Source organism: Alosa pseudoharengus, unplaced genomic scaffold, assembly GCF_046254945.1.
Source record: "Alosa pseudoharengus isolate Yale_2024_CS ecotype anadromous, Long Island Sound unplaced genomic scaffold, YU_APseudo_1.1 YU_APseudo_1.1_scf_5, whole genome shotgun sequence".
In the NCBI taxonomy this organism is placed as follows: Eukaryota; Metazoa; Chordata; class Actinopteri; order Clupeiformes; family Clupeidae; genus Alosa; species Alosa pseudoharengus.
Window position 1 is genome coordinate 2,207,570 of NW_027468837.1, and position 22,988 is coordinate 2,230,557.

The 22,988-nt window shown below is 40.3% G+C and overlaps 1 protein-coding gene across 2 annotated transcripts in view; it reads right to left on the minus strand.

Moving 5' to 3' along the window:
• pcbp4 (poly(rC) binding protein 4) overlaps positions 1-22,988 on the minus strand; it is a 227,472-nt gene that overhangs the window by 94,253 nt on the left and 110,231 nt on the right. For both annotated transcript variants that reach the window (XM_076267921.1, XM_076267920.1), the window contains exons 6-7: positions 18,919-19,050; positions 18,522-18,650 (exon numbers count right to left, since the gene is read on the minus strand). In XM_076267921.1, the coding sequence (XP_076124036.1) occupies positions 18,522-18,650; positions 18,919-19,050 (261 nt within the window). The remainder of the gene's footprint in view (positions 1-18,521; positions 18,651-18,918; positions 19,051-22,988) is intronic.

Consider the following 22,988-nt stretch of genomic DNA (forward strand, 5'->3'; position numbering starts at 1 on the left):
TTCAGGCACCGTTTCGGCACCGGCACCGTTTTAAAAGTATCGATTTAGCACCGGTATCGGATAAAACCCAAACGATACCCAACCCTAGTGTCCCAGCACCATGCACAAACTGTATGACAAGAACTGTCCTCTACAGGGGCTCTGCTATGTGGAATAGGCTCTCTTTGGATATTAAAAACATTGAGAACTGTGTCAGATATAAGAAGTCACTAATAAGAAAGCAGTCGTTGTTTCAGTCTGGTGGTGTGAATCCGTTCACCTACAATAAGACCAAGCCTGGTCTTGTACAACTGAGCGATGTCTGTCAATTTGAAGAAAGGGGCACTGTTCTCATCACTGTTCATGTCTTCCAGATATGCCACTAACTGTGCAAAGGCTATGCCATGTAGACAAGAATCATCTCCATCATTTCGTTTAGATGCAGCCTGCCTGGCTCTGTTGTACAATGAAGACAGACAGTGGTGATGGTACTTGGCCTCAATGGAAAGGCACACTTCCTCACTGTCAATGTTGTAGCTTGATGCATTATGGAAACCTGAAGAACCTGCAGCAGGCTCATTGCAAAGGAAGCAAGTAGGTTCTGTGGACGGTGAATGGCTGGGGACAGATCTTGTGTGTACAGTCGAGGTATTTTGTTGTTGTGCTGTAGTTACTTTCCCCCGACTTAGCTCATCAAATGCTTTTTTGTTGAGTTTTAGCCGACATCTCTTGTGCCACTTAGCCTTGTGTCTCTTTGTGTCTATACACACGCGATCTGCTGATCTTGTGTCTATACACACGCGATCTCCTAATAAAGAATAAAGTTATGCAAGGACTCCTTGTTTGGATCGGGAGCCTAGAAAGTCTGTGAAATTGTGGCCTAGTTTAATGGCCAGTTCAAATGTTCACTTGAAGATACATACTGAAGTTCCCTGGATTTTTATGTCTGGATTCCGGCTGTGCTTCCTCCTGGTTTGTGGACAAAATAAATTATATTTTTGTATGGAACTGCTGTCTCCTGCCTTCCCTCAACACCACCTAATCCAGTGGCGCACCTCCCTAAACGTGGGGTTGTCGCCTCGGTCCCTCACAAGGCTACATAGCTTATCACCTTGAAAATGGCTTTTTTAGATTATACTCTTTATGGTTATGGTTATGGATTTAGCAGACGCCTTTGTCCAAAGCGACACATAAATACAAAACAACATAATAATATTTAAAATTGAACAGGGAACAGATTAGAATGTAGGTCAAATATAATAAGGAGAATAGTTATAATACACAATAATATCAATTCAATCAATAGCCTAATAAAAAAGCAATGGAAAAAAGGGGAAGGCAATAATAAAACAATGTCCATCAATAATATAAAAACAATGACATGCTAAGACTACATTAAGGAGAATATCAATAAAAAACAATAATGTCAAATTAATTAACAGCCCAATTAAAATAAAACATTATACAAACCATAACACATAAGCGCTTAAACAACAAGTATATGTTGAATAGAAATGTCTTTAGACCCCTCTTAAACGACCCAAAACTACCACAGGAACGGAGAGCACTGGGCAATTCATTCCACCAACATGGAACCACTGAAGAAAAGAGTCTGGAATTAGACCCAGTTTTCATGACTGGTCGACACAACAGACGCTCACCAGAAGACCGCAGTGGGCGGTTGGGGATCTAAGGCTTGATTATTAAATTAAAATAACTAGGAGCAGATCCAGCTAGTGTCCTATAGGCCAAAGTGAGAGATTTAAATTTAATTCTGGCTACTATAGGGCGCCAATGGAGAGTAACTAGGAGAGGAGTTACATGTGTCCTCTTTGGCTGATTGAAGACCAGGCGTTCTTTAATGAAAGACATGTCCTACTGTTGATAAGGGTCATGCACATTTGGTAGGCTGTTCAGTGACAGTAAATTATGCTTTGCCAGTGGGCTATATTATATCTGATGCAAGCCAAAGGATAATTCTGTGGCCTGTAGGCCTATAGGCAGCTAATAATTAAAACTGCTTCATGTGTCGACGATTGTTCATGAATGTAAATCAACTGTGTGCTACACAGATTAAATATTAGGCCTAAATGAGAAATTGAAAGCTATTGCATTTCAGATAAATATTAGTGCTGTCAGTTAAACGCGTTATTAACGGCGTTAACGTAAACCTATTTTAACGGCGTCAATTTTTTTATCGCGAGATTAACGTTCTTTTTAGTGTAACAAACTTTGTAGTTTTTTCACATGCTGTTGCAACAACTACGTAACGTTAGAACAACTACAACTACACTGGATCTAGCTAGACCGTGCTGCATGTACACGCCCCCTTTTAGGGGAAAGGGAGCTGTTTGGATAATGGAAACCTATGCTGCATCAAAGTGGGGAGCGAAAAGGGCTTATACTTACTAAATCTTGAAACAAACGTGAATAAAAGGCACAAAATAAGGTTGGTGTAAGAGTTATCTGTGTGTTTATGGGATTAATGTGACCATTATGCTCTTTCCAGTTTATAGCCTACTAACAGGAGTGTCACGAATGTAGGCACAGTCAAACTACCCGTGGCTGACTATAAGTTCGGCAAGCTTACATGTCATTTACGTTACATGTCATAACATCAACTAAACATAAGTCACACATTCATTCTATCACTTGTAATATTAACGTAGCCTTTTTCCTACAACTAGGTGAGATAATTGGCTATGCCTGTTATACTGAAGTTCCACAGTTGGCTAGCTAGCAAGCTAACCGTTTTACATGGGATATGGTAAGTGTAGCTACGTTCTGAATGGGTTGTAATGTACATAGTTTAGACATGAGTAAGTTACATACACATAATTCTTCATAACTGCCCTGTTAGTAAAATGATTGAATGGCCTGTAAATTAATAACTAGATGTAACATCAAGGTGTGATTAGGCTAGCTGTCATCAGTGAAAATCAATGATATAATGTTAACTTGTTTTCCGCTAAAATGGGGCGTGATGCAGATTAAATGTAGCCTATCTTTATGATGCGCCTTTAGTAGGCTATGTAAAGGCATGCTGCACACACTTGTTTGGGCTTACGAGCCGGCCAAAGATTCGTATGATAAACACCAACGCAGTTCTGAACTCCCCGTCAGCTGAATGGTGTTTTAAATTGCTGTGGACACTCTGCTTTCGACATTCATTTACTGTACATTAGATTCCATTCTTTTCAATACAACTCTGCACACCAGCATCGCACTTTGCCGCCGTGTAAATCACGATTCAGTTATATTTGGTCGACGCCGCTCCATAAAATCCATTGTTCATCCAGTGTTTGCGTGTTAAAAACTTCGGCGCTGATGTGTGTGGCAAGTGACAGTGCACCATAGACTGTAGCCTAAGCCTATAAAATGGCAGTGCACTAATGTCGAAAAGTTCCTTATTTTCAACTGAACTCAAAGATAATGAATATAGTATTTTATGTTTGTTATGCCCTTTATTAGCTATATTTCTGAAGAATATATTGTGTTGCCTCAGGTCTGCTGCACATCTTTTGACATTTGATTTGAAATAATCAAATAGACCTATGTCTTAAAGTTAAGTTAATGAAGTAACTTGCTTGGCTTTCATTTGAATCCTAATCAAGATACACAATAATTGCTTTATATTGTTAATATGGACTCCTGGAAAGTTCAGCAATGCAAAATAATATAATTTTAATCATGCGATAAAATATGTGATTAATCGTGATTAACTATAGGAATTCAGCGATTAATCGTGATTAAAAATTTTAATCGTTTGACAGCACTAATAAATATATTTCAAACACTTTGGGACTTATGGGAGACAACAGGCTATATTACGTTGATACTAATTTATTTTATGACCACCTACACCTAGACAATAATTTGGAGTGAACCTATTCTATTTCGCTAGCTATGACAATCGTAAGTGTGTTTTCCTCTCACCCTCTTGCAGACAAGAGCAGCCTTCTCGTGTTTAAAACTAATGCTGTCTATCCAGTGCACCGTCATTCCTAAGTGACTTTTGTTGTTGGCGGACCAAATGTCCGCGGTGGTAGACACATGAACCAGGGACTTGAAAGTTATTTTGAGCTTCGATTCCATGTCTGGATAACACTTGTCCAGGTATTGGGAAAATGTTTTCTTGTTGGACATTGGCTTGTGGGTCGCGGGTATTTTATGTAGTATTTTTCTAAACCTGGGCAATTCAATAGTTGTCATCTATAATGAACCCTGCAACTAGCCTGTTCATTTCTTTTTGTGCTACCTGCTGCGCTACAAGACTTGAGAAAAGCGGGGTTGGCTGCTGAGTGACTTCTTCAAATGACCGGCGAGCAGGATCTTTCACCACAAGTTTTGTATTGCCATGGGGTCATTCCGTGTGAAATCACCCAATTTCAGCACAATTTGGCAGGTGACCCTCTCCAAAAAAATCTGAAAAAAATCAGTCACAATCACAAGTTTCAAGTCATTTTAAGCATCGTGGTGAACAATCCTTTTTATTCAACTTTCAACATTATTGGCTCTTTTGGTATTTCACACACATTAGTGAAACTATGTGAATAGAAGTACATTTTCCTGTTGAATTAAACAATCCAATCAAATCAGGTGTATCTTGTGTAATTTCCCCTCTGCAAAGCTCTGAAAATGGCTATAAATTCATTATGTGAAAAAACATCACCACCTTTGAGGGCTTGTCATTCAAAAAGTATGTGACACAAATTCATCAGATTCTTTTCCTACACATATATGTATTATAAGGTCCTGTCCATGCATTAACTTTGGTTGTTATCATTTTCATATTTTCAGAGCATTTTTTTAAAATTGGGCTTGATTTTCAAAAAGCCTGTTTTCATCTTCTCATTTCACCACGTGGACAGCTAACAGGATTTTTTTTAATTTTACCATATATCATTCTGTATGTGAGGATCATCTGCCCAAAATTTGGGCTTGTTGCTGAGTTTCTTCATTGAGATAAGATTTTTTTTAAATATTGTCTATAAATCCACAAAATTTGTACTGGATCTGCAGTACCACTTTGCACCACATGTGGTGCTCTTTTAATACAATGGAAGTCAATGGAAGAGTAAGAGAGTCACTTGTTTGCTGCACATATCCAATCTAAACACACAGTTTATGGTTCATAGTTGAATTGGTCCAAATAATTATTGCAACATGAACAACATACTACTCATACATAAATCTTATTTAGAGAAAATAAACTGATCAAGTAAATTATACACACATAAGACTGACTGGTCATCATACATGCAGCAAGAGGATTTAGCATAATTACCATCTTTGTAATGAGTTTTCTACACCAGCTTCAACCTATCAGTGCCTATGTAAGCACTTTAATAATTTTTAGCCAGCTGGTTAGGCAAAGTCTATATTCATCGTCATATGCTTGGGATGCAGTCCTCTGTGATACATAGACAAAGAGCATCAAGATGGAGATCAGTGCTTTAACAAACAATCAAACAATGGGTTTCTAAAATTCAGTTCATCAAGGTATTTCACTTGATGAAGATGACCATGTGTGTTTCCATCACAAGTATTCATAACAAGGTTTGAGGACTCGTGGATCCAAGAGGCATTTGTAAAAAGATGATAAATCTTTAGTATTGATTTTTCTGCATCTGACAATGCACTGAATTTTAGAAACCCCTTTTTACTTGAACCATATGAACCATAAACTGTGTGTTTAGATTGGATATGTGCAGCAAACAAGTGACTCTCTTACTCTTACATTGACTTCCATTGTATTAAAAGAACACCACATGTGGTGCAAAGTGGTACTGCAGATAAAGTACAAATTCAGTGGATTTATAGACAATATTTGTAAAAAATCTTCTCAATGAAGAAACTCAGCAACAAGCCGAAATTTTGGGCAGATGATCCTCACATACAGAATGATATATGGTAAAATAAAAAAAAATCCTGTTAACTGTCCACGTGGTGAAATGAGAAGATGAAAACAGGCTTTTTGAAAATCAAGCCCAATTTAATAAAAATGCTATGACAATATGATAATGTTAACAACCAAAGTTAATGCATGGACATGACCTTATAATCCATACATGAGTGGGAAAAAAATCTGATGAATTTGTGTCACATACTTTTTGAATGACAAGCCCTCAAAGGTGGTGATGTTTTTTCACATAATGAATTTATAGCCATTTTCAGAGCTTTGCAGAGGGGAAATTACACAAGATACACCTGATTTGATTGGATTGTTTAATTCAACAGGAAAATGTACTTCTATTCACATAGTTTCACTAATGTGTGTGAAATACCAAAAGAGCCAGTAATGTTGGAAGTTGAACAAAAAGGATTGTTCACCACGATGCTTAAAATGACTTGAAACTTCAAAGGGCTGTAGTTTTGGAACCATTAGTGATACAGATATACTATTTAAGATTTATGCATAGGTTTGGTCTACAAACACCCGTGATTTTTTTCTGATTTTTTGGGAGAGGGTGACCTGCCAGCCACTGGGTGATTTGACACGGAATGACCCCATGCTGAGTTGGCAGCAGTAGAAAGATACCTGTCGCCTGGGCATAGAGTACATTTCACACAAATATTTTTTGTCCTTTCGACCAATAAACTGAAAGTAATGTGATTATCGCCACTGGCCGAAACCCTGTCTCCATCTCTATTTCCCTCTCTCCTTCGCACCAGCAGTTACGTCACTCAAATTGATCTCTGTCGCTATGGCAACGGTGCAAGCACACATGCATGCACCACTTAAACATATCTGAACATTACTTTGTAACTTGTTATCCCCAACACTGATCCAAGGTGCTGCTGTTTCGCGGGTTCGAGTCTGGGCGTGTGCAGGGCTGAATCGTGCAGGTTCAACACAATGCAGGTTAATTGTGCATATGCTCTATGGATGTTTGCTGTCATATCTCCTTTCTCATAATCTTCATGAATCAATGTTAGCTTGCAAGTTGGTAGCTATGCATGGTTTAGCCAAGGGCATAACACACAGTAGTGAACTCTTAGACTAATGTTACCTCTCCAAACAATCTGTAAATCCTCCCGTGACAATAATTATAGTGAACAGGGTCATGGTTGGTGGTTTAGATTATGTGGATGTGATGTATAATACAACCAAACAACCTATTCACTATCAGGCTTGTGTTCTTTCCTTAGATGGAGGGAGAGAAGGCCCAACTTTGGATTTTTAACTATATATAAATATAATGTATAGTATGGGGTGTTAGCAGTGCAAGGTCATAGGTGAAACAGTGTAGGAGTAAATGTAAACAGGAGCAATGCAATACAGTCAATGTAAACAGGTAAACAGTGCAGTAGTAAAAAGTAAACAGGTAAACTAGTAACAGCTAAAGTGCAAATGCTAGACAGGAGGTGAGGATTTGTTCAGCAGCTGGAAAGAAGCTGTACCTGAGCCTGCTGGTGCGGGAGCGCAGGCTCCTGTATCGCCTGCCAGACGGGAGTAGACTGAAAAGACCATAGTTTGGGTGGGTGGCATCCTTGACAATGGATTTGGCTTTGTTTTTACAATGTTTATGATATGTGTCGTGGATGGAGGGGAGTTGGGAGCCAATAGTCCTTTGGGCAGATTTCACTACTCTTTGTAGTGCCTTGAGATCAGCAGTGTTGCAGTTGCCGTACCATACAGAGATACAGTTAGTGAGTATGCTCTCAATGGTACAACGGTAGAAGTCTGTTCCTAGGAATCCTCGGACATAGGTGTGCTTTCTTCAGGGTTCTTAGAAAGTGAAGGCGCTGATGCGACATCTTCACCAGACTGGAGGAGATGAGAGACCAAGAAAGATTTTCAGTGATGTGTACCCCAAGGAACTTAAAGAGAAACTATGCAGTATTGACAGTTTCCTCACTTTTCTTTTCTTTTTCGCTGGCTCTGTCATGACGAATGTCTGAGAAACTCCATCGCTACCTTGTTCTAGCCGGTGCCTGGCGTGTATGTGTATTTAAATGCAGTAAAGCAATTTGTTACACTCATTATACTTCCTGACACTGAGGTCGTCGGGCCGCCGGCACAAAGTTGCAAGGGTAGTTTTTCCGTTCACAGGCGCTAGGGGGAAGCGAGACGGCTACCATTCAACCCGAAAAAAGTCATATAACCATTCCAATGACTGTTGAAGGTAAATTAAGCTAAAAAACCTGCATATTAACCTAAAAAGTTTTTTTTTCTAGCTTTAAAGCTAGACACACATTCCACCTCAGCACCGCTGATGTGGAGGGGGATGTGTGCCCTGCTCTTGGCTCTCCTGAAATCCACAATGATCTCCTTGGTCTTCTGGGTATTGAGTGGCAGGTTATTGTTTTTGCACCACATAGCTAGGTGCTGAACCTCCTCTCTATATGCTGTTTCATCCTCCTCTCTGATCAGGCCCACCACTGTGGTGTCATCTGCGAACTTGATTATGGCATTGGAGCCATAAACAGGGGCGCAGTCGTGGGTGAAGAGGGAGTAGAGCAGAGGGCTCAACACACAGCCCTGCGGCACGCCAATGTTCAGGGTGATGGAGGAGGAGGAGAGACTTCCTAATTTAAAAGTCTGGGGTCTGTTAGTAAGGAAGTCCATAATCCAGTTGCAGAGTGAGTTGCTGATGCCAAGCTGGCCTAGCTTGGAGATCAGCTTGGAGGGGATCACAGTGTTGAATGCTGAACTGAAGTCAATGAACAGCATTCTAACATATGTTTTGGGACTGTCCAGATGGGTGAGTGCCAGATGGAGCGCTGTGGAGATGGCATCCTCTGTTGATCTGTTGCGTCGGTAGGCAAATTGACACGGGTCCAGTGTAGCAGGCAGACATGATTTCAGCTGTGAGAGGACCAACTTCTCAAAGCATTTCGCAATAATGGGTGTCAGTGCAAACGGGCGGAAGTTGTTCAGCTCTTTGGCTGTGGACTGTTTATGCACCGGAACAATAGTGGCAGATTTAAAACTGTGGGGGACTGTTGAGTGGGCTAGAGACATGTTAAAGATGTTGGTGAAGACACCAGCCAACTGCTCCGAGCAGGCTCGCAACACACGTCCGGGAACTCCATCAGGGCCAGCAGCTTTCTGACCATAATATTACGTTTTAAGCTTTTTTTTTTAATTACGAAACTCTAACATACATTATATGTGATTTTGAGAACTCTGTGATGAATGGAAATGAAATATATGACGATCGTGAAACTCATGAAAACGCACAATCTGGACATTTTATCTGGACATTTTATCATAACTCGGTTGCCGCTTTGGGTTGAATCAGTGACGCATGCACGTCAGGTCAAAACCCGAGCGGTAGAAAAACAGAGTCGCGACACTCCCATAGACTTCCATAGGAAACAATGGCGGCGCTTTTTTCAGGCTATTTCAGCGCTATGCTGAGATCAAAAGTTCCTAACTTCCATTGCTTTCTGCCTGATATTGTCAGTGGTAAGTAGACGAAGTTATGACGTTTTTTTAATTGGCATATGCATTTCCTATACTGCTAGATACTGGTATTGTTCTTTGAGGTTTATGTGCTGCTTGTTTAACTGATATTTATAGCTTAAATGTTGACCGAAATTTCAAAGCTAAAAGTTATCCTGCAAGCCTTGATGTGGAGAGAGGCTAGCTTAAGATAATGTTCCTATGTCAATAATGAATTTCAGACAAAACACATTTGGTTAGCCTATTGTAGTAGGGCAACTTTAGATGATCGGTTGGTTGTCAACAGGTTTTTATAATGCTATATTTTTCAAAATTGATTGCGTTAGCTTACGTTAGCTAGTCAGCTCATTCACGTACATTGTGTTAACGCTATACATGCTATGAGGGGGAACACGAGCTTTATCTTGATAAAATACATTTCATTCAGCATGGTAACTCATGGTATTCAGATGTGCTATTATCAATGGGTTTGTGATTAACGCTTTTCAAGTGAAAAATGGAGAAAATTAATGTGATTATTGTCTTTAAACCTGATATAGATTAGCTTGCTAGATGGCGAGTTTTATGGTGTGAACTGAACCGTGGGCTGAAAATGACATGAAGTAGGCTAACTGTCCACGACTCGTGAACGAGGGGATTTCAGTTATGAATTTCAGGGGAAGCCGTAGGAGCAAAACCTAGACTATATTATAAGTTACTGTTGTTGCTACTGGTGCGTGGCTCTTGTATCTCTTGCCAGCCCAGTCCTGTGCCACTAACGTTACTGTTCCAAATGGGACAGTGGCACAAGCGGTAGGCTAGTGTGGCACGAGCGTGGTCGTGGGACAGTGTAGCCTACAGTAGGAGTTTTTGCTCCAACTGATGATCGATTTCAGGTTTCAGTTCATTTAGTTTTAAGTAATTTAACATTTCGTATTGGTGTTCTTGGTGCAATAGTTTTGATTGATTTGTCTGCCAAGTAATTTGTCAAATACATAGCGAAGTTTGCATGGAAGAGACTGACATGACGAGGGCATTGCCTTTCATTGGGTCAGTGATCTTTGTCAGTAGGACAAATGTCTTTTTTGGATAACTGAAAAGTGTAGTCAGGTTGATAGGACATAGATCACTCTGAAAGTGATCCCCAACAAAATCATTCTTCATCTTGTTATTATAACCGCCGCGCAGCGAAGCGGCGGTCATGTAGGTTTAGTCAGATTTGTTTTTTTTCTTCGCACTTAAATTTTCGTCAACCCCACATGGATGGCATGGAACCATCGTTTTTCGTTTTGATCTGTAGCCCCCCCGCTGTACTGGACCCCCCGAAAGGAGGGTAGGGCAGACACAGTTTTCTGTGAATATCTCGAGAACCGTAAGGTTTAGGAGGACCATTTTTTTTGTATGTTGATCTCAAGGGGCCATGTCAACCCATTCCATTCCATCAAACCACTCATTTCATGTATAGCTAGTTAAACACAAAAAAGTAAAAATGAGGTGTTGTAATTGCAGGTATCTGTGACCTAACATAGTCAAAACTGCACGAAATTGGAAGTGTAGGATCATTATGACACCCTCTGAATGCACGCCAAGTTTCATGGAATTCCGTTCATGGGGGGCCACACAATAAATTCATTTATGTTACTATACAGCAACTGGCCTGTAGGTGGCCGGAGACAGTTTTCTGTGAATATCTCGAGAACCGTAGGGCCTAGGAGGTCCACCTTTTTTTTGTATGTTGGTCTTAAGGGGGCATGTCAACCCATCCCATTACCACTTATTTCATGTATAGTGCCACCTAGTTAAAAATTAAAAAGCAAAAAATTAGGTCTTTTCATCACAATATCTCTGGCTGACATGGTCAAAACTGCATGAAATTGAAAGCGTAGGATCATTATGACACCCTCCGAATGCATGCCAAGTTTTGTGAACTTTCGTTCATGGGGGGCCTTACAATAAAATAATTTATGTGTACATTTAGTGACCATACACCAACAAGGATTCCCGGGACACTGAAAGACCGGGGTACACTAAACTTGGTGGGCATGTAACCCCACATGGAAAGCATGGAACCATCATTTTTCGTTTTGATCTGTAGCCCCCCCGCTGTACTGGACCCTCCGAAAGGAGGGTAGGGCAGACACAGTTTTCTGTGAATATCTTGAGAACCGTAGGGCCTAGGATGACCATTTTTTTCCGTATGTTTGCCTCCAGGGGTCATGTTAACCCATTCCATGTGCACACATGTGCATAAACAGATACACACGCACACACATACATTCACAGTAATCATACGTATGACACATACTCACACAGTAGACATATGTACGCATGCATGCACAGGCACATACGCAGGCACACACACAAACACACAAACACGCACACACACACACACACACACACACACACACACACACACAAACACATACCATAAACATGTACATGCACACATGCACACAATTCAAGAATTTCTCAGAATTATGAACAGGCAAGATGGAGGTGGGCTTGTATAAAATGAATTTTACATGTGAAATCTATGAACTAATCATGTTTTGGTACTTGTTGTCTAGCAGATACCAGTGAGAATTGAGTGTGGATAATGCAATTTAGTGAGACAGTTAGAATCATATACAGTGGGCATCGCTTTCAAATGGCCACTTCAGTCGCGCATTACGAGGCGTGAAGCTGCGTTAAGCTTTAGTACCACTTTCAGCCACTGTACATCGCTCTGCCTGCCGCCCCTCGATTTACCTCGATTTAGGCTACTTGGGTATGGCTTAAGGCTTGACTACACGGTGGTAACGGAAATCGAAATTTACTGTCTACATTATTGTCAGTGTTGGGTTAACGTAACTACGCAAATCAAAACAGTGGTGTGATAATTGAGCCAGTAGAGAAATAACTGTTCAGAATTAATCTGTAGCCTTGGGTAGGCTTCTGCGACGTTTTTAACAGGCTACGCTATAGAGGCTTAGACAACTAAGACCCACGTTTTGGTTTCGTAAATTAATTTGCCCTACTTCTTCACTGCAATGTAGTCAATTGACTGCTTGACATGTCATTTTTATTTTTCTGTACAATAAACAAATACATCTGCTTTATGCCGCAGAATTACATTCATATTTGGAACATAGTCCAATGCATCGTTACACTACGTTAGTGTTTCCCAAAACCATAGTAGCAACGAACGTTCGCAACCACTATCGTAAAGTACTAAAACTACACTTCTCGACCTGTGGTAGAATGCTAGAAGCATAGTTCCAGGGATCTTCATGTCAAAGATGTCACTGACGCCAGTTATTTGTTTGCAAATTAATAATTATAAATATATTTAGGTTTCTAATTGATATTTACACTTCTAACCACCATACATCCATATTTTAAAATGCCCAAGGCAGAAAATACATAAATTAAAAGTCAATTTGCAGCCATGTGCACGTAAGTAAAAGTCACACACCTGCAGATAATAATAAGGTGGTGCGCACTTTTTGACGGGTCAGCTGAGAATATGTAGCCTTTGATTTTCATGGGGGGGGGGGGTCCTTGTTAGTTTACGCAAACCAAGCCAAGAAGGCTGATTCTGATTTTGATAATATGATCTGCACAAAAGATAAACTTAGGTAAACAACGATGTCAATATTGTGGTCAAAGTCTTAACCCAGATTCGAACTCTTGGACAGGGGACTGGTAACTGCTGTGCAACGGCGGCTGTCATCTGCCGGCCTTAACGCAATGCGCCACAGAAGTATGTGCAGGTGCCCGTTCACGTGCTACTAAACGTCATTAACCACCTTAGTCCAGACTACTGAAGTTTGGAAACTATCATGGTCCAAACTTACAGTACTATGTAAGTACGACAGTTTTGGGAAACAGTCGTAACTTACATGTTGGTTAGTTGAACGATGCATCCTGTTAGTAAAAAGCGGGAAACGCACCCCAGATCAGCTTGTAGGCCATTAGCAATCTGTTTATTTTATTTAATGAAGCCTACACAGTAGATCACATGCCACATTCTCACTTTCAATAGACAGATGCAATAGCCATTGGTCAAGTATTGAGTATAAAGCAATTAAGATAGTATGAAGTACTTTTTGTATAGGGTACTATCATAAAAAATCGTTAAAACGAATAGCATTTTGCAACTTGACAAAACACTGGATTAAATATCGTAGGCACAGGAGAAAACTTGTACATCCCTCTCCCTTCAGTGCTATGACTCGTTCGGCTGTGAGCTTGTTTCGCCAAAAAAAAAAAACTATTGCAGATATCAATGCGTCTTTGTTCATGGGTTTGGCACAGCAGAGGCTTAGACAACTATGACCCACGTTTTGGTTTCATAATTTGCACTACTTATTGACTGCAATGTAGTCAATTGACTGCTTGACAGGTTATTTTTATTTTTCTGTACAATACACAAATACATCTGCTTTATGCGCAGAATTACGCACTTGGCCAGCCTATAGAACGGGTACATTTTGGAGAGAACGCACGCAAGAATCTGTAGGCTATTTGTGGCTGGTTACCAGCAAACAATGTTTAATGCATTAACTCAAGACTTCAAACATTTTCTAAACAATACAAACAGAAAGGATGCAGCAGGCAGCAAATGTAGAAGAGTCATTTCCAGTGGAAGAACAAAATGCTGAATGAAGCCCAAAGATATGAAGGCATATCTGGCAAGTTGTTATTTTTTGAAGACGTAAATGGTTGGGCTATAGGCCTAGTTTGCAAGAAGGAGACATAAAGCGTGAACATGCCACACTATCCACAGCTGTGGTGGGGGGTAGGAGGATTACTGTTAGCGCAGGATTTATATAAAATTCTTCAACAGAAGGCCTGCCTCGAATGCAGGCTTGTGGTTTGCGCAGCCTACAGTAAGTAGTTCTAGTGAGTTAGGAGTCCTCTAGACTTCTTTTCAGCTGTCTCAGAGGTGGAAAGTTGCGTTCGTTGGGGGAAGGGCCGGGATTAACAATTCATAGACCATTGGGAACAAATGTCTGATGCCCTCCCCCCCCTGCCGTGAATCGGGCGGTCAGTTAATAGGCCTATCGTGAAGATTTGTATTGCCATTTAAGGCACGAGCGCATCTGTGAGGCCAAGCCTCACCAAGTAGCCCGTTTTTTTACAACTAACATTACATTTAATTAAACTGCTTATAGGCTATGCCGAAATAGTGTCAACATTTTGAATATCAGTGTCAGGTGAATTAGGAAATGCCTTATGGCTGAAAGCTGCTTGGGATCCCCCCTGTCAAGCAATAACCATACAAAAAGTTAAAAACAGATGACATGATGCGCATCACTGACATAATGCGCAAATAATATAGCCTAGATATTCCAATATATTCGAATACATGTGTTTATTTTAGAGGGGATATTCGAACGTCATTTTTGAGCCATTTTGACAGCCCTAGTCCACTGTAGGCTACGCCAATCGTCTATTAACACCTTCCACCTAACCCCGGTGAGTGGGGGTCGCTATAATGCGTGTGAAATAGCACCATTGAGTAGCCTATGCGAAATAGCCTTAAAATCGCTCCGGTGTTGTGTGCCTTCTGGTTTCTCCACCTACTGGTTTCCTTGCGCGTGCATGCGCTGCAGCAGTTGTCAGACATTCACAAACAAGTTGTTTTAGGCGGTTTGAAGTCGCTTTTCATACGCCATGAGCGCTCGGCTACATTACAGCCACTCGGACAAAAGACATGTAAAAAATACATTTTGAAAACTAGCATTAAACTGGATTCGATCCCGCAAAAGCAACACACGCGTGACTCTCTCCATCCTGATTCCCTACTCTTTGAGCCAACTAATATGTTACGCGAATCAATTAACTATTGTAGGCTACCATTAATTAATAACGTAGGCAACACCCAGGTAACATGTTGTCCAGGCTATCTGAAACAAGGGGTTGCCTCTCATCTACAACAACTGGTTACCTTGGGCTGCTACAGTCCTCAGTGCACTGTGCACAGTAGGCCTATGCTACTCTTTGTTGTTGGTAGTATATGAAGTAGGGAATTGACAGCAACATATCCATTATGAGAGATGCTGAATTTAACAAAAACTGCGATGTTTGATTTTAAATTAATGTAAATTTAGCCGGGACTGTAAGCTGGCACACGTGGGTGCTCGATGTTTTCAGTGGGTGCCCGAGAGACGGAGCACCCACGGTATCGGCGCCTATGAAAAGCGTATCTCGCGGTTGCATCCATTACAAACAAACATGCAATGTGAACGTCTGGGATTGGGGAGAGCACTAAATGCTCCTCTGAAAAAGTCAAGCCTTTAAATGAAAAACACTCTTTAATAATCAAAAAAATAAACAGCGGGGGGAAGTTAAAATACGTGAGAAACACAGAAAAAGTTGGCATGCATTGTTTCGGTCCCCGTGCACAGGGATTATTTGTCATATTATTAATCACATATGATTATTTGTGAAATTGTGCAAACAGGCGCAACACATTTGAAAAGGAAGGACTGGTAGCATGCAAGCTCATGGGAAAGATTGATTTAAGAACGTTATCACAGTGTGTGGCTGTGGCGCAAAGCAGCGCGGGCGGAGCGACAATTGGCAGGGGAGGGTCATGTCTTTTTTAACAATTATGTCGGAGGGTCATTGAACAATTTCTAGCAGGCAAGGGAGGGTCATGCAACTTTTGACTGAAGCACTCAAAATTCCTCCGGTGGCCCCTTCAATAAATAACGAACAGTCCCTAGATTGCTGCTGGGCTATATGTCTTGGTTCATGTGTGTTAACAACTCATTGCCGTCAAACGCGTAGCCTATCTCGCGGTTGCATCCATTACAAACAAACATGCAATGTGAACGTCTGGGATTGGGAAGAGCACTAAATGCTCTACTGAATAAGCACGAAGTCAAACCTTTAAATGAAAAACACTCTTTAATAATCAAAAAAATAAACCGCTAATGAAGTAAACTTGTGACCATCAAAAATCGTTTATCTCCTGTGACTCCGTGATAACAGGACGTAACAGGAAGGCATTTTGCTGAGCAACGGAGGTTAATATGCTCTATATTTTGTCCAAATGATGTCTGTCAATCATCGTTGCACTCGGAGAAAACCAGAATGTTTAATTTGTCCTGCGTTTCTTCTACGGCAGCAAACGGGATTCACTCGCAGTTAACCAAATATTTCTTTATTAGGGCAGGGCAGGCATATTTCTGGCTATTAAATTATTTCTAAACCAGTCTGCTAAAGTCTGTAGTGAAGTCTGTGTAGGGTTTTCCAGGCTCCATTTCTTTTTACGAGACACCCTGCTCACTTGAGCCATCTACCGGTTGTTTGGGTTGTTGCAGCGTCTCACTGGGAAAATACAAATTAAAGTCGCGTGATACCGCGTGATCCCACGCGCGGACCGCGAATGAAGCTGGCCAAGTCGAAGCACTGCCCACTGTAGGCCTTTCAGCGTGATTTATTTTTGTGGAAAAATGTGCTGGACTGGGCGGCGGTCATATTTTGTACCGCTCTGCGGTACATCTAGTTAGTTTTTGTGTGGATGTGTAGCACCCCCAACCAGCCTTGCAAATGGTTGGCTGTGTATGGGTAGGCTATGTAAAACCCTGGCCTCTTGCTGGAGATGGCCTCTTAGGCTTTTATTACTTAATGTGTTGTCCCATAGTATGTTACCTGCTCTGTTCTCTCCCTCCATTCTCCACTGTGCCTGTTCTTCTTATCCAGGACCAAGGATGCAGAGGACAAGAAGGGTGTGCGATATATGACTGGAATGGTCCGATAAGATAATTTTTTATGTTGGAGGTCCCCACAATGGGACCGTCTTACACAAAGGGAGTTGTGTTGATCCAGCATCTTCCACACCTCCCATAACTCTCCTGACTCCAGCCAAATCTGCTGCATCCTCCTTACCATGTCCCTCTTATAGTTTTACAGAGTATATGGAGAGCTACCCATCCCTTCTACATTGTGTCTTTTGTGTAGTTCACACACAATTGTTGTTCAAACTTTGGAAATTGAAATCTTTTTATTTTTTGGAAACATAAATGAGTGTTAGACCTCCTTTTTATGTTACAGTGTCACCATACAGTACCTTCCTCTCAGTCTTTTTTGCATTTGTTCCTGTTGTTTTTAACAGACATTGAAAACGTAATAAAAAATCTATTGAACATGTATCAGTCATCCTTTTAATGCTGTAGTCTCACCAGCCGGGTGAAATATAAGTTATAAGTATTTTATTGAAACAGTTGATTGCTTATTGTGTAACAAGTGTGTTATGGAAACAGTGGGTGTCTTATCTTGCAGTATTGAGCAAACTTTTCACATTTAAGTTGTTATTGATTCTTATTTAGCCTATGTGTTTTTGACATGTTTATGGCTTAGTCTTAAAATGTTACCAAGGCTGTGTGGTGGCAACCTTTATGCTATTTCTCTAACTGAACAGATTTAATGCATTGATCAAACTTTTAAAATTTAAGCTGTTAGGCTACTGATTGCTATTTATATATTTGATAGACGTTTATTGCTAATCTTACAATGATCAAAGTTGTGTGGTAGATTGGGGGGGGGGGCACCTTCATCTTCATCTTCATCTCACCAAACAAACTGAAAAGCACACTGGATCTAATGACCACACACAAAAAGGATACAAAATGCATAGCCTACATTTTGACAATGTAAGTGAAGTATATGTAGCATGATACAGGCAAATTCGGTGTTCCAGGAATCGTTGACCAAAAATTCAGAATGTTGATGATGGGGGGGGGGGGGGGGACGGCGGTCATTAATAAACACTATGAAAGCAACACTCACCACAATAACATTTAAATTAGTGAATACAAATTCCAAAGGTCATTCAGACAAGCAGCAGAGAAGCTACTGAAGTCCTTGACTCCAACCTGATACACTTGTAGAAACCCTCTGCTTACAGCTACCCATTCTCACCTAATTTTGTGCATTATTTCTTATTGTGTGCCAGCCTATTTAGCTTTAGTATAAGTCATTGACATAGTTTTCTGCTTCATCCCTCTTAATTCTTAATTTTCCATGCAAATTTTCTCCCTATCTCTGTCAAAGGTACAAAAATGAAATCATATCCTTTAAATAGACTTGGCGACTGTAATAGTTCAATAACTGTGTGTTCTTGATCAAATGATTGGTCTGGAAGCTGTGTAAATCCTACCTCCAATATTACAGTGCAGATAAGTTTGACACATTGGATGATGGCGTCCTGTGTGCCAGATATTGTGACACCTCTCTCAGTGGAGTTTGGAAGGAGGTCTCCAGCTACCTGTACCTGAGCTCCTGTGCTCTGCCAGAAAGAAGAAGAGATATATGGTCTGGTGAGCTTTCCACGGGAAAAACAGTTTTTTTTAACTGTTGGCTTGACACTACATTACACATTACCTCATTCCTACTGTCAGAAATATGACAATACATTTAAAATAAATGAGGCCTTACTGGCATCATAATGCATACATTATTCAGTACAGCAAAGACAAGGAGACAGAAAGAGTTAGAGGTCTTCTTGAGGAGAAAGAAGGAAGCAGAAGAATATATTTATTTTCTTCACAACTCACCTCTCTGATCTCCTTGATTTTTGAACCACCCTTTCCAATGAGTGAGCCACACTGGCTGGCAGGAATAACCAGTCGTAAGGTAACTGGAGGTTTGCTGGAGACTGTACCATTGGCCACAAGAGCAGTAAGGTCCTGAGTGACATTTATAAGAAGAGAGGAGTAAATATGAAAAGGAAGATGCTTCCAACAGTATGCCACTGAATATGTGTCTAATGTACACAAACTGGGAAAATGTGATACTGAGAATCACAGCTATACCTTCTGTATACAAATACAAAGCCACTAAATCAACATTTTAACTTATATTGTGCTTCAAAGTTGAACCAAGTTCACACCCAGGTTTTAAGCATGATGACTAGTTAGTACTCATAGACCTCTGAAGTTCGCCTACAAAAAAGCAGCCATCTTTGACATCCGGTATCTGGCAATTTTTCCTATTGGAAAATAACATGGGGTTTTTGAATTATCGCACCTGTTAAACTCTTGCTGGGATGAAAAAGTCTGAAATGCAGACGTTTTCCTGAACACACTGTTGTCCTCTGCCTTCGAGTGGACACTGTGATCTCCGGTACGTGAAGGCGGCACACTTAGATTTTTGCTACTCCAGAGCTAACTTGCAATGCAACTTGCCATAGGTAGTTAGCTACAATTAACAACCGGATCTCCTTATATGGGCAAAGACGGCCGTTTTGGTTCTTTTTGTAGACGAACTTCAGAAGTCTATTCTGCTCCCATACTATAAGAACTGAAAACAACACCAGAGGCCGAATTCACAAACCTGGATTCACCAAAAAAATACTTAACACTATTGACTTATACTTTTGACTCAAGGGCCACATTGGGTTTTGAAAATTGGCCGGCGGGCCACACAACAAAAAAATAATGTGTGTGTATATATATGTATATATATATATATATATATATATATATATATATATATATATATATATATATAATGTTTTGTATCATTTAAATGACGAAGTAATTTTGTTGTAGAAAATTAATTTCTTAATAAATACTGTTCATTTGATGTTGTTTAATTCATTTATAAATGGTGCACTGTCACTTTAATACTTTTACCAGCTCCACTAGCCTATGGCTAGTGCTGTGCCTATGGCTCACAGTTTATAAATGGTCAGTACTGGGAACTACTGTTGCTCTGAAGCTCTTTCCCTTTTCTTTGCATCTTCCGTCAAGGGTTTTCGCGTTAGCGTTTCGTTAGCCTGCCTCTGTGCTGTGGATGCAGGATGTAAACTGATCCTGCTTCTCGCGATGTCTGAGACTATGTGAGACTGAAGGTCGGCGGGTACAATACACTGCACTTGCAAGCGGGATATTCTTCCTACAGGCAGTAGGGGCGGGCGAGAGAGTCTTCATTCGCCCTGTAATGAGTCATTTAACCATATACCGATTTACGAAGATGATTAAGTAACATGAAAATGTTGCCTGGTGGCGTAGTTAAGATTTGAGTTAAGATTCCTGAGAATTAATAAGTTAAGATTCCTGAAAAGTGTATTATTCTTCACAGCTATCTGTCATTGTGCAAGGTTGTCACCTGTCAAATGTTACAGTGAAAGGTTAATCCATTCATGTAAATGTATTTTGCAGTTTTAAGACAGACAGTTTGAAATGTCAGTCTTAATTATGGGTACTTTTAGGTAAGCTTAACAATTCTCATTAGTTTTAGCTTGTCACTATTGTTTTTGTAGTGGTGTAAATCACAATCTTCAGCTGTTGATAGGAAATTATTTTGGTTCATTTTCATGGATTCAAAAATGTCAGACATTATAGGCAAAATTATAGGCCAAATACTGAACATTGACTGTGGAATCAGGTAGGTTACATAGAGTTTGTTCTCTTTTCCCCCCTAAAACCTCCTGTCACTAGATAGATGCTTTAGAATTTAACATGATTAAACTCATATGTTCCAGCTTCTGTCACTGTGAAAGGAAACTAGCCTATTTGGAATATTCTGTAGGCCTGCTGTTCCTTTTATGTGAACACTTTAACAGTCGACTGATCAAGCTTTCCTCTTTTGAATGCTTTAAATTTGCATGCTATATGCTTAATTCCTCATCAACTAGATTAGTGTAGTTCTACATGCAGTTGTCATATAAATGCAGTGTTTTGTAGGCTATTCAAAGCATTTAATTTAGTTGTGGTGTAGGTCTATGTATTGAGTGATTGCTGCCCCTTTAAATGTCTGGGAATTTAAATTAGGTTTTCACTCCATGCTGTTTTTGTTGATGGAAAGCACCATCTTTGATTCAGAATTTTCCTACCGTTTTAATAAACAACGCACGCACTGGCGTGGTTAAATTGTTTTCTTATATATAACATTAGATATACTGTAGGCCTAGGCTACATAAAAAAAATCATCGGACACTATGTTAATTTTGTTGACAGCCTTTTGAAATACCATACTGTATAGACTACTTGTCACGGACTGCTTCTTTGTAGACCCGTATGGAGGACAACTCAAATAGTATTCTTACAAAACTTTACTCACAGGGTGCAGCACAGTAAGTATAAGTATAAGTATGTATATACTCTTTTGATCCCGTGAGGGAAATTTGGTCTCTGCATTTATCCCAATCCGTGAATTAGTGAAACACACTCAGCACACAGTGAGGTGAAGCACACACTAATCCCGACGCAGTGAGCTGCCTGCTACAGCGGCGCTAGGGGAGCAGTGAGGGGTTAGGTGCCTTGCTCAAGGGCACTTCAGCCGTTCCTACTGTTCGGGGTTCGAACCGGCAACCCTCCGGTTACAAGTCCGAAGCGTTAACCAGTAGGCCACGGCTGCCCCTGGGACAATATAACAATGACACAGAAGGAACAGAACAAAAAAACTAGGGGTTTACATACATAGGGATTTAACAAGGATAACAGGATACAGGTGGACAAGAAACAAGGTACAACAAGGCTGTGTTTACACGTGGCCGGCTATTTTCATAACGGACATTTCACCCACTCCGTTTTCAAAGTGTAACGAGAAGCTCAAGCCCACATTGGCCAATCAGAATCCCAAAAATAGCAACAGCAACAAATTACTTCTTCTTTTGAACAAAATGTAAACATAGGTCGCTTTTTTTGCCCAGGTGCAAGTTCTGGCACACTCAATTTTTCTCAGTTTACATGCAAACGTGCAACATTTTTTTTTTCAAAATCGTTTTCAGAGGCGAATTCTCTGTTTGCATGTAAACGAAGGGCACAAACAAAGGGAAATGAAACGGGGTCTAAGAGACAGGTGATCACAGGGCTGGGACCTGTACTATGAAGGGAGTTTAACCTACCCAGATGTAACCCAGGGTTACTTTGTTAAACCAGGGTTGACAAAACCTGGTTATTTTAATTGGTGTTAATCAGTACTACGACGCTGATTAAGAAGTTGATTTGTTGAACCGGGGTTAACCTGATTGGAGTTTGTGCACGCTCACATAAAAGGGGTGGGTTGCAATGCAAGTCACCACTTTCAATGATAACGCGATCAACTTATTTTACGAGTGAGGAATGCACAATTATTATGACAAGTTGCGAGGAATTAAAACCCACTCTACGACAAAAATCAAATACGTCGGCAGCAAACAAAGCAAGTCAAGGCTGTTGGCAACGTATTGCAGATCGGGTAGCCTAAATGCCTAAGTAAAGTTTTATTTCCACATGTTCCTCAAATAGCCTATGTGTTACAGAGGATTAATAGCTTGTGGAATTTCTGAAATGTGTTGAAATAATTAAATATTTTGAGTTCATAAAAAGGCCTGCAGATGCAACACAATTCAGAAGTGGGCATATAGATTAATAAGGATAATTGAATGTTTAAGTAGCCCCCTTTGCCTGATTTAGTGTATGCCTAATCCTGTGAACATTTCAGATGCAGTCCCAAACGCACATGACAGCAGGTGAAAATGAAACATAAAAATATTATTCAGAATGGTAGGTTTATATAGGCTAGTTATAGCTTGCATTAATATTTCTTAATTATGAAAATATGTTGTATGCTTATAGACTCCACTTGGCCTGTTTTACAGCTAACAACAAAAAGGTGTCTTTGAACACTACTGGAGGAG